This window comes from Thamnophis elegans, chromosome 7 (assembly GCF_009769535.1).
Source record: "Thamnophis elegans isolate rThaEle1 chromosome 7, rThaEle1.pri, whole genome shotgun sequence".
NCBI classification, from domain to species: domain Eukaryota; kingdom Metazoa; phylum Chordata; class Lepidosauria; order Squamata; family Colubridae; genus Thamnophis; species Thamnophis elegans.
Genome location: NC_045547.1, coordinates 79964887 through 79981881, shown reverse-complemented (window position 1 = coordinate 79981881; position 16995 = coordinate 79964887). Strand labels below are relative to the sequence as shown.

General features: G+C 42.0%; 1 protein-coding gene across 1 annotated transcript in view; it reads right to left on the bottom strand.

The window, feature by feature from the left end:
* Nucleotides 1-16995, bottom strand: part of ERGIC2 (ERGIC and golgi 2) — a 42566-nt gene that overhangs the window by 6004 nt on the left and 19567 nt on the right. The window contains exons 5-12 of the mRNA XM_032221814.1: nt 16535-16581; nt 12332-12402; nt 9617-9657; nt 7071-7172; nt 5536-5631; nt 3639-3694; nt 2515-2613; nt 1624-1721 (exon numbers count right to left, since the gene is read on the bottom strand). Of these exons, the coding sequence (XP_032077705.1) occupies nt 1624-1721; nt 2515-2613; nt 3639-3694; nt 5536-5631; nt 7071-7172; nt 9617-9657; nt 12332-12402; nt 16535-16581 (610 nt within the window). The remainder of the gene's footprint in view (nt 1-1623; nt 1722-2514; nt 2614-3638; nt 3695-5535; nt 5632-7070; nt 7173-9616; nt 9658-12331; nt 12403-16534; nt 16582-16995) is intronic.

The window sequence follows — 16995 nt, the reverse complement described above, 5'->3', positions numbered from 1 at the left end:
AATTGCTGGGAGGCAGAGGCAGATTTTTTTTTCTTGTGCTAATCGGGCTGTTTGCTGTTTGCGGCAAGGAGGCAAGTCAATAACTATAAATGCCTATAGAATGTTCAGATTATTAGACTTATTTTTTTAAAGACTGCTTTATTGTTGTTCTAGACAGCTTAACAAAATGAAGAAGCTTTTTAAAGTAATTTTTTTATTTGAAGAGGCCCAGTGCTATTGTATCTTCTTTTAAATAGCAGAGAATAACGTATACTTCCAGAAAAGCACATCAATTTAAACATCTGTACAGGTGTAGTCTGAAATGTAACACTACAAACAGTGTATATTGTCTCTACTGTTTGCTGTTTGTTGCAAGGAGGCAAATTGCTGGGAGGCAGAGGCAGATATTTTTCCCTTGTTTTTCTTCTCAAAAGCTAGGTGCGTCTTATATTACGGAGCGTCTTATACTCCAAAAAATACGGTAGCTGGAGATTTAAAAATCCACAAGTGCATTGATTTTGAGTGGCACTGACTCTCCGTTTCATCCAGATATCTGTCTATCTATATTACGGAGCGTCTTATACTCCGAAAAATATGGTATGTGGAGTGATATTTTATTGTAGCCTTTTTGTATTCTTTTTCTATTAGCTTTTAGGATTGTGAGTAAATGAATTTAATGATACTTCAGGCTCGCCACTTTCTTACTGTGGAAAGGGGGTGTTGTAAAAATAAGGGGGGGGGGAATGTTGTGTCTAGGTGGCATTCCTTTTGGAGTTATGGTCATTTAAAGCCTGCAATGATTCACAAACGGTATGCGAAGAGTCCAACAGAAGTCTGCCACAGTCTTTCATGGTAAGGCTGATAAGTACCCACCTTTATCTCCCTTGAAAGGCTGCCAGAGACCTAATTGCCAATTAGGTTTGCAAGGCCAAATGGAGCACAGAGTCAAATGGAGCTTCAGAGTTTGAACCGAACAAAATGAACAAATCTTTTATGTCTTATGGGAGGCGCCAATCATCTCCAAGCCTTACTCCCGAGTTGCCCCTTTTGTCTTAACTATTCTTGCTTTCTGGAAGCTCTGTGCATGTGCACACCGGGAACAGGCTCCCCCTGTTCCTCTGCCTCGTTGATGTCCGACTCTGGAGGCTCCGGAAGCAGCACATAACTCCCAGATGGCCCTGGTCCCCTCTCTGCCTCCAACGCAGAGCCCTCATCCGAGACTTCCCCAGACTCCAGGACTGGCCCATCTTCCTCTCCAACCTCCTCACTGTCCGAATCTGCTGCCAGCTCCACAGGACACTGTCGGATCATGGATTTTGTGTATTGGGATATGTTACTTGGAGGCTTGACATAAATATTGTTTATTTTTTTAAAAAATGCAAAAAAACCTAAAATCGAGATGTCAGTGGCTACTGTTTAAAATTTATTTTGGAAGACCTAGCCCGTATTGAGGAACATTAGGAAAAGGGGAAAAAAATTGGAAATAATTTAATTAGGGACTTTGAATGCACATCCGTTTATTGCAAAGGCTTCTATTTTATTTATTTTTTAATCATAAAGGAAAAAGACAGAAGAAAATAGCACCTACTATTCACACACACACACACACATTTTTAAAAAACTGGTCATTTTTTTTGAACTTACCCTTTCTGTCACTGCAAACTGATGCGTTTCTGCTGAAATTTTGTGCGTCTGAAGTTTTGTTGGCACCACAGTAACAAAGTACTGGAACATCTGATTGTCTGCAGAACCCCCATCCCACCCAAATTAAAAGAAAAAATTAGTTAAAATAAAATTCATCATGCAGGAAAACAACAGTCTGAGTACAAACCTACATGGTTGGTTTTATTGAGGGCCGCATCAGGGTTGTGTTTAACCTCGGAGGAGACGGGAACATGGCCGGGGTGTGTGTGTGATCTTGTCGTCACTCGCCCTGCCGGCAAAAATGGAGCTGGGGGGGGCCATGTGCAAGCTCCATTTTCACTTGCAGAAGCACCGCAGGCCCATTTCCAGGGCGGCCCCTGGGCCAGATATAAGCACCCCGCGGGCCAGATCCGGCCCCCGGGCCTTGAGTTTGATTCCTCTGTCATAGAGAAAGTTTTGAAGTGCATTTAAACACGAGATAAACTCATTTGCTCACAATTAAAACGGAATCATATGTCTCCTTTCCTATATACCATCTCCTTGTGCTTATACAAAAGACTCAACACCCCCCTGTATGCTAATTAGCCTTTATGTAAATATATTAATAATTTGGGGGGTAGCCAGAGATGTTCCATAGGTAAGGTACCATCATCGAGGCTAGATTCCGTACAAAAAAATGACATATTTATTTCTGAAAATATTACCCTACCAATTATTATTGTAATTATTGAGATCTCAGCAGAGATTATGATTAACACATCGGCAGAGTCGTTAAAAATGCCACGGAAATGATGCAAATAAATGCCACTCAAGGAAATCAAGAAGAGAATTGTCATCCAAGCGGAACAACAAAGAAAGCTCTTGCGATAAAGATAAATAAAACCCACTTACGATCTGATGCAATCTTTTCCGTGCCATCTAAAGGATTAATAATGCCTGGGATGAGCTCTCCAAAAGATAAGTGATCTATCCGATGGGAGAAATTGTAGGCTGGAAGACACAACGGAAAAAAACCCCTGGTTAATATCGTAATTTTAGCTATGGGCACATATACTGTCTTTTTCGGAGTATAAGACCCTCCGAAGTATAAGACGCCCCTAGCTTTTGGGGAGGAAAACAAGAAAAAAAAATCTGCCTCTGCCTCCCAGCAATTGGCCTCCTTGTAGCAAACAGCAAACAGCCCATTTCAGTTTCAGTTTCAGCACAGCCTGATTAGCACAAGCAGCTGATTGTCAGGCCTCCCCACGGTCAGCTGTTTCAGGCTGCAGGGATTGCCATAGCGTAATGCCGCCTCCGTGCGCCCCATTTCTGGCCTCCGCGAGTGCGGGGATCAGAATGGGTGGAAAATGGGGTGTGCGGAGGTGGCAATAGGTAATTAAGTGATTCTGGCTTCCCCGTTCACTCTTGCTTGTCAGAAGGACACAAAAGGGGATCGCTCGACCCCTGTCACCGTCATAAATAAGAGCCAGTTGCCAAGCATCTGAATTTTGATCACGACTGTGTGATAAGTGTGAAGAACAGTCGCAAGCGTCTTTTTTTTCCAGTGCCCTGGCAAAACTCACTTAAAAACTGTCTTTGCTTAGCCGAAGGAAATTTTGGACTAAATTTTGGTCGTAAATTGAGGATTATCTGTATTGCGTTATATACTGTGGACACAGCATGGAAATCCCTTAATGGCTTCGATCCATGCCCTCAAAAGATTGCCTTCGCCAATTATGATGCCCAAATATTTAGTGAGAAAGCAGACCAAAGCATCTGGAAAACATTTACAACCGTGCCAAGTGGCAAGGAGAGACGGATGTCGTTCTCCATCAGCAAAACCACACACGCTGCAAAAATCTAGTTGTGGTGTGGATTTGTTTCGGCACACACACACACACACACACACACATCCAGAGGCAGGCTGCTTCTGCAGAGTATGCCACAAAGTATTCTGGCAATGTGTCTAGAAAGATTCGTCCCAAGCACCACGCAACAAATAACACTTCCACGGCAAGAAACAAGATCTGGCTTACATTCTTGGCTCACAAGGGCTGCCAAATGTGCGTGGCCCCTTGGGTGGGGGATTGCCCTAAAAAGAAAGAAAAGAAAAGAAAAGAAAAGAAGGAGGGAGGGAGGGAGGGAGGGAGGGAGGGAGGGAGGGAGGGAGAGAGGGAGAGAGAGAGAGAGAGAGAAAGATTGTGTTGGAATTCAAGGATGTTATCGAAAGGCAGACTTAATCAAGGAATTGATACACATTTCCAAATCTCTTTCTATTTGTTTTCCCACTTTATAATAGTTATCCTCCTTGATTGTTACACATCGTGATGTCAATTGGATACCCAAATATTCAGTGGTGGGATTCAAACAACCGGTTCTCTGCCCTAATGACTATCTGGGTAGGTGGGGCTCGGTAGTCATGTGACTGGGTGGGCTTGGCCAACTCAAGGTCACTCAGGTCGATGGGCGCTTCGCCTTAGCTGTGACAATGTAATAAGGGTTAACCGGAGAGGCAGTTTCTGTAAGCAGGGCAATAAAGATTAGGCTAGAAACAACACCAGAATGTTTCCTTCCTTCCACCATGACCTCTGTTGATCGATTATTATAAATCGTTTTAATCGTATTTATAAACCCCCTCACCAAACTCCATCATTTGTAGTTGTATTATCACGAATTGCCGGTCCATTGTTGTCCCTCTGGCGCAACGGGTACTCGGGCGCATAACAAAAACATTCCATCTTAACCCCCCCTCCCCCTTAACCCCCTTAATCCCCCTCTAGGCCACCAATCCAAAAAGGTTGGGGATTGTTCTAGAGCAGGAGTGTCAAACTCAAGGCCCGAAGGCCAGATTCGGTCCGTGGGGCCATCCTGGAAAATGCAAGGGGCTGACATATCGCTTTGGCCCAGTCTGGTCTACTTTTGTCCTTCTGTCGTGGCCCACCAGAGGCCAGCGGAGCTGGCGGCAGATTCGGACAGTGAGGAGGTAGAGGAGGAAGAAGGGCCAGACCTGGAGTCTGGGGAAGGCTCTGATGAGGGCTCTGTGTCGGAGGCAGAGAGGGGGTCAGAGCCGTCTGATAGTTAACAGCTGCCTTCGGAGTCAGACATCAGTGAGGCAGAAGAACAGCTGGAGCCTGTTCCCAGTGTGCGCATGCACAGAGTTGCCAGACAAAGGGAAGAGCTAAAGAACAGGGGTCGACTTGGGAATAAGGCCACAGGTGGATGATGAATGGCCCCTCCCAGAGGAAATAAAAGAGGAGCGAAAGGGGAATGGAGTTTGCAGGAGACCATTAGTTCGTTTCATTGGTTCGTGACTCTCCGAGACTCCTGGCCAAGTTTTGCAGATATCGGCCTGGCAGCTCTCCAAGCCAGATAAGGTCTGTGACTGTAAATCCTCCCTTGAAAGACTTTGCTGGATGCGAATGAGAGGAATTCACAGTAACTTAATAAAAAGGCGTTTTGTTGGGACAAGGAGTCTGCTTCGTGATTTGGGGAAGCCTAGATCCGAACAGCTTTGGCCTGATCTCCCCAGTGCAAAGAGGAAATATACCAGCAGCTTGGGGAGTGGCGTCAGGCTGCCCCCCACCACCCACCCTGTCGGCCACAGCCTCGATGCGGCCCTCAATGAAATTGAGTTTGACCCCCCTGTTCTATAGGATTGCATTATTGGTTTGTCCCTTGAAAAAAAGGACATCTGATGTTTTGAAGAGGGACGCAAAAGCTGGATTATAGTAGGGTTTCCTACTATAGAAACTAAGATGCATTGGACCTTGGCAACTAAGATGCATTGGACTTCAACTCCCAGAATTCCCCAGCCAGCCATGCTGGTAACATTATAGTTATTTATATTATATAGTTAGTTATATGTGTGTGTGTATCCCCCCACCCCGTCTTAAAAGTTGCAAACCCAGGTTTCAGGAAATGAAATGAACATACTTGCCCACTGTGACGTGAAAATTCCCTGCTACTTTATTCACATAGAGGTGCCCGTGAATTCTGCAGGCATCAGCCGAATGCTTGGGATTGTCCTCCCTGCGCGGATTTAAAACAAAAAACAAAAACATGCGTTCCTTAAAAAGTAGCACTTTGCATTTCACGAAGCCTTGCAAAATACAAATTCCCAGAAAATGTAGGTTAAGTATTGCTTCTCCGATGACCACGGAAGTAGATACAAGCTCTCAAATGGAGAAGAAAAAAATGGGGAGTGACTTATAGGTGTGTCTTAGAAAGCCGGGTATAGAATAACAGGATGGGAAGGGACCCTTGGGAGGTCTTCTAGTCCAACCCCCTAGACTAGCAAAGAGAACCTATACCAGGGGTCGGCAACTTTAAACACTCAAAAGAGCCATTTGCGCTCATTTACCACAGAAAAGAAAACACCCGGAGTCACAAAATCCTTTTGACATCTAAAATGAAGATAACGCCGCGCCGTTTGCCAATTTCTCGACGCGTATTAAGCATAGTGGTAAACCAATCTCGTCAGCAGGGGGAGCAAATATTGGCAGTTGTGACGGATATTTTGAGTAACAGGGAGCCGCAGCAGAGGGACGAAAGAGCCACATGCGGCTCCCTGACCTATACCATTCCAGACAAGGAGGTGTGCAATCTCTTCTTAAAAGCCTCCCGTGTTGGAATACCCCCACAGTGTCTAGAGGCAAGTCGTTCCACGGGTTAATTGTTCTCACTTTCAGGAAATTTCTCCTTGGTTCCAGGTTGGATCGTTTTGAACTTCCATCTGTTAATTCTTGTCCTTGCTTCGATCCCCCTCTTCTTTCTGGCAGCCCCTCGAATATTGGAAAGCTGCTGTCATGTCACTGTCAGGTTTCCAAAAATAATGCCCTAATGTATTCATGAGCCTCGAGCCAAATTTCAAAAGAAAATTTAGTCATTTTTTAGGAGCGTTTATTTTGGAAAAGACCTTTTTCGCAGTCAGATCTGAGCCTTATTTGAATTATATCTGGATTTAATCCCCATTTAATCCTTCTTTTTGATTGACATCGCTCCTCTGCCAGCTTCCCCATTAACTCTGCTTGCAGGAAAAATTGGCAGGGAAGGTTCCAAACCACACGACCACAATCCCTGCAGGGTCATAATTGTGAGCTGGTCACCTGAGTGCCTGGATTATGATCGCAGGACCAGAAGAATGTTGCAATTGCTATAACTCGGCTGTACATCCATTTTTCCCCAGCATCGCAGTAACTTTGAGCAGTTGCTGACCGAATGGACATAAGGCTGAGGACTACCTGTCTATGTCTCGTATATGCATCTTCCTTCAGGGGTCCCCCACCCCTTCTTTTATCATTTTGGGTATTAAAAACTGCCCGACCGAGAAACGGTTTAACATATCGATTCTAAAAATACGGTCAACATCATAGCTTTTATCTCTGAATTGGCTTGTTTTGGATTACATCAGTTCTTTTTCATGTCCCCCACCCCCCCAAGGCGAGGAGACCCTGAAGCTACGGTCTCACCTTGGTGGAAGTGCCGTTGAAGCACTTTTAAAAGCACTTTTGAATATTATGTCTTGAAGAGAATGTTCTTCCTGCAGCCGGGCCTGAATATTTTGTAATATCCTAGAAATAAAGCAAAAGACAAAGATTCAGCTATTCTCTCTCTCTCTTTATCTATTATCTCTTTCTCTCTCATCAATCATCTATCTAATCTATGTATCTATCTATCATCAATCTGTCATGTCTGTCTGCCTATCTATTATCAATCAACCAATCAATCAAATCTATGCATCTATCATCTATCTATCTCTATCATCAATCTATCATGTCTGTCTCTATCTATCAACAATCTATTATCTACCTATCTATGTATGTATCTAATCTATGTATCGATCATCTATCTATATCATCAATCTATCATGTCTGTCTATTTATCTCTCTATCTCTATCTATTATCAATCTAGATATCTCTCTATCTATAATCAATCTATTATCAATCTAGCTATCTAATCTATGTATCATCAATCTATCATCAATCTATCATATCTATCTATCTATCTACCATCAGTTATCAGTCAATCAATCTAATCTATGTATCTATCATCTATCTATATCATCAATCTATCATGTCTGTCTGTCTATTTCTCTATTATCAATTTATCTATCTCTATCTATAATCAATCTATTATTAATCAATCAATCAATCAATCAATGTATCATCTATCTCGATCATCAATCAATCTGTCTGTCTGTCTATTTATCTCTCTATCTACATCTATTATCAATCAATCTATATCTATAATCAATCTATTATCAATCAATCAATAAATCTATGTATCATCTATCTATCTCTATCATCAATCTATCTCTATAATCAATATATTATCAAGCAATCAAGCAATAAATCTATGTATCTATCATCTATCTATCTCTATCATCAATCTATCATGTCTGTCTGTCTATCTAATCTATGTATCTATCATCTATCTCTATCATCAATCTATCTCAATATCTCTGTCTGTCTGTCTGTCTGTCTGTCTGTCTGTCTGTCTGTCTATCTATCTATCTATCTATCTATCTATCTATCTATCTATCTATCTATCACACATTATAGTTATTTATATTACATAGTTATATGTGTGTGTGTGGGTGTATTCCCACCCCCATCACTCTGTTAAACAACTAATTCTCACAACACTGTCAAACTGCTTAGTAGGGCTATATTAATATCCTTCTCATCTTTCCTATTAGCTATTTTTTTTATCTCCTTATGACTATAACGTTGTTGCTTGTATCTTACGATCTACATTATTTTATTTAGTATCCTAGTATGATTTATGTCGACTGCTTATTTGGTATCCCATAACTATCACTCAGTGTTGAACCTTATGAATCTCTTTTTATGATAATTATGATCGTGATTTATCACTTGGTTGCTGGAGACCAATTCTTTATGCGTCCAATCACACTTGGCCAATAAAGAATTCTATCAGCCATGAAAGACATGTTAAAGTTCAAACAAACTGGTCTGTTGCTAAAAGCCAAGGATTGCACAAGAATTTTCTCAACTAATCAACAAATCTTCCCAACCTGCTTAGATTTAGATAACCGTCAATGGTATTCAAAGGAGGTTGGACTTAGTTCTCTTGTGGCAACATAGGAATTCTAGGCTGATGCCTCTTTTCATTCCACCTCCAGGTTACACAATAAGGCAACATTAGTAGTGAATACTGCAGAGCAACAACTCATCAGTGAAATGATGGAAGCACTTAGCCCGTTTAAAGCTGAACTAAGGTGGCTTTGGATGGGACATGAATTATGATGATTATAATTACTTTTCCTCCTCCCAAAGATTTTTATTTTTTAATACAAATTTACGCCTATTATAGAAACAAAGCGTTGACTGGATCTTTTCCTTTTACATCCTCTCATTTACCTAATCCATTTTACATCAAAGCTTGGTTTTCACTTTCAGCCAAATTATGTTCTTTCATTATTCTCCATTTTTATACTTCTTTTCTTAATACATAAACAACATCTACAGTTGCCCCTTCAAAAATTACACCAAATTCTCATTTCATATTTCTCTATTGGTCTATTTTACTAATAAACAAGATATATCCTCTAATTAAATTTTAACAGAGAGAGCATTTCTTTCAATTTGTTCTACAATTAACAATATCCAATGCTTTCTTTCTTATGGAGTTACGTAACAATGCTAATCATACTACTGTTCCCTTTCATCTACTAATAAAACTCTTTTTCCCTTTCTTCCTCTTTTATTCATTTTCTCTTGGGCTCTCAAGAATTCCACTTTTAATCATTTTTCTTCTTCTCCCCCTTTCTCCTAATTTCTTTTTCTTTTTCCTGTTTTTATGGTTATATTATCTTCTTCTTCAGAGTATTCATTTTTATTCTTCTGGAACCCTTTTCCAGGGTTTTCCCCGTTCTCCTCCCTCCCTTACTATCTTGTGGTTTCTTTTTTTGGGGGGGGGGGATCTCCTGCTTTTTCTTTGTGACTGTAAATCCCAGTGAAATCGTAATGATGATAATTACTGAATTATTACCTTTGCCACTCTCTTTGCATGGGGCTGAGTTCAAATATCACCTAAAACAAGAATAAAAGATGGAAGTTGAGACAAATAACCGTCTTTGTTTGTTTCTCGAACAAAAAAAAAATTGTGAGTCTGGGAAAAACGCACAAAAAGATAACTCAGCATTGAAATCCGTTTGATACGTGGTTAAGGAACTGGGCTAGAAAATGGGAATTGCGATATTTATTAGAAGTAACATTTGAAGAAGAAAAAGTTAAAGGTTGCATGATAGCGTGGGCCAAAAACTTTGGTTACAACATAGATCTAGTGGATTGGGAAAGAATTTGGAACACAAATTATAAACTAACACGATCAGCAGCACTTAAAGAAAATATGTACAAAATGTTTTATCGTTGGCATTTATCACCAACAAGATTGGCTAAAATGTACCCAAACATGAAGTCGACCTGCTGGAAGTGTAAAAAAGTACAAGGGACTTTTTATCATATATGGTGGACCTGCCCGGAAACACAAAAATATTGGACAAAAATTTGGAAATGGGTGCAAGAAATTACAGGAGAGCAGATAAAACACAAACCCGAAATCTTTCTATTGGGAATAATCAAAGGGAAATATACAAAGAAAATTAAGTACATATTAACACATCTTCTAACTACAGCTAGAATAGCATTTGTCCAATGCTGGAAACAAAATAATACCCCCTCGGACAAATTAGTGATAAAAAAAAACTTTGGATTGTGCAGAGATGGACAAATTAACACTGAAATTAAAAGATAAAGAAGAATCGGAATATTACGAAATTTGGAACAATTGGTACAAATGGCTGCAAAATAAGAATAAAATTAATTAAGCCAAAAAAGCAATATATACATATAAATATATATAGAACTGTGTATAAAGGTGTGTAAATATAGAAGCGAAATATTATATACATGTACAGGTATGATGACATAACAATGTTGATGTAATGACTGTAAGGTGTTGTAGAAGGGAAAAAATAATTTTAAAAATCTGCTATAAAAAAAGAAAAGAAAATGGGAACCGCAGGCCAGTCGCTCCCCGTCAGCCCTAGGAAGAATGCAATGGCAATCCACTTTTGATATAGCTTGTCAAGAAAACTGTAGGGCCTGGTCCTGGCAGTTGCCAGGAATCAAAATGGACCCAAAGGAACATAATCTTGGCAACTGACATGTATTTATCACGCGGTCGCTGTTTGTAACTATCCCAGCTGGCTTCCGACCAGCGAAATCAATGGGGGAAGCCAGATTTGCTTAACGGCTACACGATTCACTTAACAACTGCAGTGATAGCAAAAAGGTTGTAAAATGGGGCAAAACTCACTTAGCAACTGCTTTGCTCAGCAACGGATATATTTCTGGTCCTAAGTCAAGTTTACATTTGGAGGGTAGGATTTTTGGGACGGAAATCTGTTGTGGCCCGGCAGGAGACGTTGGAGCTGCCACCAGACTCCGACAGCGAGGGGTCTTATGAGTTGGCCCTGGAGTATGTGGAGGACCCTGGACAGGGTTCCGACTCCGAGCAGGGCGCAGAGAGACTGGTTGGCGCCTGAGCCTTGGATCAGTGGGGAGGAGACAAGAGAGAGTGATCCAGAAACCACCTGTGAGTTGTTCCAGGATGCACGCCATTGAAGGGCTAATCCGCGTCAAGAACAACTGCGTAATTACAGGAGGTAATTACGCTCAGCTGATGCTCATTAAGATCCTCTCCCGATTATAAAAGAGACTGCTTGTGCCACGCCCTTCTTGCAGAAGTCAACGTTAGGGACTAACGAGAAACAAACTTGACAGGCTGGATTGCTGCCAATGTTTGTAGGACTTGCTGCCAAAGTGCTTATCTGTCTGTTGATTTGGTTTTCAGCCACTGAAAGTCTGGACTTATTAAAAAACATTCTCATTTACGCTTGTCTCGGTTTTCATTCCTGGATGGAGGAGGGGGGTCAGAACAGAAATCCATCTTCTTACTAGAGATACCTCGTGGCTCACGACTCTACGCGGCATTTCATGGCTAATCGGTAGATGTTAACTCCGGTCCTATTTTCTACGTCTGTGGGATACACAGCCAGCCTCAGTAAAATAAGGAGTATCGTGGGAGGAATACTTTTGCTGTTCTGTACCGCTGGAGTGTATAACCGCGAGCTGCACTGGCTGCCTATTGGTCTTCGGATACGCTTCAAGGCGCTAGTCGTCACTTATAAAGCCCTTCATGGTATTGGACCTGGGTACTTGAGAGACCGCCTGCTGCCAATTACCTCCAATAGACCGATTAGATCCCACAGATTAGGCCTCCTCCGAATTCCATCCGCCGGCCAGTGCCGACTGGCGACTACCCGGAGGAGAGCCTTCTCTGTGGCTGCTCCGACCCTCTGGAACGAACTCCCCGTGGAGATCCGAACCCTCACCACCCTCCAGGCCTTCCGCAAAGCCCTTAAAACCTGGCTGTTCCGACAGGCCTGGGGCTAAAGAGCTTTTGCCCCCCCCCCCCCTCGAATGGTATGATTGTTGTGTGCTTTTAAATTGTGTATTGTTCTGTTCGTCTTTTTATCCCTTATCTGTACCCCCTTCCCTGACTTGGATTGTGAGTTGCCCTGAGTCCCCTTCGGGGAAAAGGGCGGCATATAAATGCAATAAATTCAATTCAATTCACTAACAAGCCAGGTGTCACTGCGCCTTTGGCAAAACAATAAATAAATATGAAACTCCCACTTACTGGCTCGTAGACCAATCCATCTGCAGTAGCAACCATTGTTTCTGCCAAATCCAGGACATCAGCACCAATGTCTGTTCCAAAAAGGGGAAAAAAGGGAAAGATAAAAATTTGCAAAGGTTGACGTAAGCCGTTTCTTTTCTAAACCTCGGTTATTAAAAGAAATGTCGATTTATTCCAGGTCTCAATTCATGGTAAAGGTAAAGGTTCCCCTTGCACATAGTCATTCCCGTCTCTAGGGGGCGGTGCTCATCTCCGTTTCAAAGGTCAAAGAGCCAGCGCTGTCCGAAGACGTCTCCGTGGTCATGTGGCCGGCACGACTCAACGCCGAAGGCGCACGGAACGCTGTTCCCTTCCCACCAAAGGTGGTTCCTATTTTTCTACTTGCATGTTTTACATTCTTTCAAACTGCTAGGTTGGCAGAAGCTGGGACAAGTCAGGGGAGCTCACTCTGTTACGCGGCGCTAGGGATTCAAACCGTCGACCTTTCTGATCGACAAGCTCAGCATCTTAGCCACCGAGTCCCTCAATTCATGACAGTAAATTTATTTCTCTAACAAGAACCGCCTCCTGCCACATACCTCCCAGCGTCCGATAAGATCTCACAGGATAGGCCTTCTCCGGGTGCCGTCGACCACACAGTGTCGAATGGCGATTCCCCGGGGGAGAGCCTTCTCTGTAGCTGCCCTGGCCCTATGGAACGATCTACCCCCTGAGATCCGGACCCTCCCCATTCTCTCGGCCTTCCGAAAGTCTACCAAGACCTGGCTGTTCCGGCAGGCCTGGGGCTGCTGAACCTTGAGTTCCAGCCCCACTAAGAATTGAGTGCATGTTGTGTTCTTTTAACTTTGTCTTTGTATTTTAAACTTCTTAGTATTTTTAAATTGTTTTTAGGTAAGCCGCCCAGAGTCCTTCGGGATTGGGCAGCATACAAATTTATTAAATCTTGAATCTTGAAATTTACACAGTGGGAAACTGAGAAGCTTGTGCATTTTGAGCCAACCAAGGGCAGCACCCCCAAAAATAGAAGGAATTTACAAATCCTGGCTTTCTTCTTAATGCAAAAATATTGCAGCTTCTTCTGCCTTAGAAACAAGCTCTACTGCTTATTAAAACCATGATTATAAGTATTGTAAATAATAATGATTCAAGATGCATTAGTTGGTAAAAGGACTGGCAGAGACTAATGGATGCCATCTTTCCAAATCATTTTGCTGAATATTAGCTTCAATTTGCATCTGGCTTCTCTTTTTTTCTTCCTTCCCCTTTTTTTGTACTATCCAATGTGTTTTAAAAAGAAAGAAAAAAAGAAGAAGGTAGCCATTTCAAAAGTCCCCTTTCTGGCTTTAAAATAAAAATCACAATAACGGCAGCATGAAGAAGATACTTTTGCCAATGCTATTTTCCAAAGAGATAAAATTGTTTAGCTTTTCCGGAGAAAGAGGGAGAGAGAGAGAAAGAAAAACAAGGGAAAGAGGAAAAAGAGAATAGGTAGAGAGAGAATTTGTGTGGCCTTCTTAGGATTAATTAACCAATTTTATTTTAAACAAACCAGAATCTGGTAACTGGAACGAACACCCATTCCACTGTATAATCTACACATCTTTTTTCAAAGAAATTTGGATTATTTGCTTCATAGAATGGAGCTAATCTTTAAATCATTTGTGCAACAATATGCTTGGCCCTAAGGATGCTACAAAACTTTCTATTTTATTTTGCCGTATTTGTAATCTGGGGACCAAAGGAAGTTATACGTGTCATGCAAGATATGTGATTTCCAAGCAAAAATGACTCTAAAGCACAAGAATAGTGACAAAAATTTACACTGACAAAACAAAGAACTGTGTTTAACAATTCAGTGCAAATGACATTTCCTCCGCAAGCTAGAAATCATCTTTTAATGACACCATAATCCCTTGCGGGGTGAAGCCTGGGCAACTGAATGGACTGAGTGCTTACTGGCCGGATGCCGTCCTGTCACCATTGCGGAGTTTTGTCCAGCAGATATATTCTCATTGTGCCCAGAGAGAGAAATAGCTGCCTCTACCTAGGATTGAACTCACGGCCTCCTAATTGTGAGGCAAGAGCGCCACCTCTAGGCCACCGCACGCTATAAATATATTATATTTATTCATTCCCCCAATCACAAGTCAATCATATCAGTAACCCTGATAATTATTGAAATTATATAAATCCAAATCATTTTCTTTCCAAAGACATTAATTGCACCAGCTATCACACTTCTCCTTACAAGCTGAAAACAATGAAATATGGTTTGAATTCTGATAAGTAATCTATTGTAGAAAAATCTAAGGAGTAATTGTGAAAGAATTCCAGCAACCTTTAGGTATCTCTGGCTTTGTTGGGATTAACCAATGTCAGTTTAAATAAGGCCAAACCAGGTTAAGTATAATAAATATCTAATCGACTTGTGTATGAAAAGTGAGACTTACTGTATATACTCGAGTATAAGCCTAGTTTTTCAGCCCACTTTTTGGGCTGGAAAAAGCCGCCTCGGCTTATACTCGAGTCAGTGAAAAATTTGCCCGAAATGGAGGAGAAAAAGGGGCGGGGCCATGCCGCTGGGTGACACTCGTGAATGGCCCAGTGCCCCTGTGAGTTTCCCCTCCCTCTGTGTCAGTTTGCCGCGCAGTGCGCACCGCACCATCCCCCCTCCTCACGTTCTAATGTAATGCAGGGCTGTCTTACGATTCCCCTTCCTCCCCCTCCTGCCGCTCTGCAACGATGTCCCACCTCCTCCTTGTTATGGCAAGTAGCCACATAGCGATGTCCCACCTCCTCTGGTACAGTGATCCAATGATAGGAATCACTGTGCCGTGTGTCATAGGAGGCGGGACATCGCTCCCGCGGCTGCACGGGACATCATCATCACAGCGGGACATCAGCATCATGAGGTGAGTGAAGTATTTCATTGAATACACCGCTAGTTTACTGTTTTTCTTTGAAATAAATATTCAAAAACATTATTGGTATCTATTTTTATTTTTGAAATTTACCGGTAGCTGCTGCATTTCCCACCCTAGGCTTATACTCGAGTCAATAACTTTTCCAGTTTTTTGTGGTAAAATTAGGTGCCTCGGCTTATATTCGGGTCGGCCTATACTCGAGTATATACGGTAGATAAAGTGAAATCAAAGTTCACATTTTTTGCAATTTTTTCTCCTACTCAAGCTAAGCAATAATAGATTAGCTGGCCCTGTTACAACTGAATGTTGTTTTGGCGACAAACAAATCTGGAATCAGATCGTATTTTTATAATCATGCAAGAATTTATTTTATTTATTTAGAAAATTTATATTGCCGCCTATTCTTACGTGGCGATTCAAGGCGGCTTACAGAATGAATTTTTACCAGCAATGGTAGGAAATGTTCTGACTGAGGCATCCCAAGAGCATGAAGCAAACTCCTTGTCCCAATAAAACTTCTGTTATTAATTGACTGTGAATTCTGCTCATTCACATCCAGCAAAGTCTTTCAAGGGAGGATTTATAGTCACAGACCTTCTCTGGCTTGGAGAGCTGCCAGGCCGATATCTGCAAAACTTGGCAAGGAGTCTTGGAAAGTCACGAACAAGTTAAGCGAACTAATTGCCTCCTGCAAACTCCACTCCCCTTTTGCTCCTCTTGTATTTCCTCTGGGAGGGGCCATTTATCGTCCACCTGTGGCCTTACTCCCAAGTCAATCCATGTTCTTTAGCTGTTCCCTTCGTCTGGCAACTCTGCGCATGCGCACAATGGGAACAGGCTCCAGCTGTTTGTCTGCCTCCCTGATGTCTGACTCCAAAGGCAGCTGATAACTATCAGACGGCTCGGGCCCCCTCTCTGCCTCCGACACAGAGCCCTCATCGGAGCCTTCCCCAGACTCCAGGACTGGCCCATTTTCCTCCCCAACCTCCTCCCTGTTCAAATCTGCTGCCAGCTCCACTGGACGATGGCGGGCCACAACAGGAAAAAAGGATAATATGAGGCAGTGATTTTTATGGGTGTTACACATTTAGGAATTAATCACATGTCCTAATTTAGGGAAAGTCAACCTAGGATCTACTTTAAATAATAGATCTGTCAAAACTTGAAGAGAGGAATCTTGCCTAGCATTATCTGATTTTGAACTTGATTTCATGAGTAATACATCAGCCCAGCCTGAATAACATCTGTAGTAAACAAAGATCCGAATCAGAATACTTACGCTGACACTTCATTGCAACTGTGATGTCTACATTCATTCTTAATTTACTGGAAGAGAGGAAAACACAAATATGTTAATTTCATCAACGTGCAAGTCTCATTCTACTGACATGTGATACAGACAGTCCTGGATTTAAGACCACAATTGAACTCAAAATGTATGTTGTTAAGTGATTTTGCCCCAATTTTACGACCTTTCTTGCCACAGTTGTTAAGCGAATCACTGCCGTTGTTAAATTGGTAGCCCGGTTCTTAAGTGAATCCAGCTTCTCCATTGACTTTGCTTGTCAGAAGGAAAATGTGATCACATGATTCCTGGACACTACAATCGTCATAACTATGAGCCAAGTACTGAATTTTGATCACCCGACCACTGCAACGGTCGTAAGTGTGGAAAAAACAGTTGAAAAGTCTTTTTTTTTTCATGCCCCTGTAACTTTTAAAAGTCACTAAGCAAACCGT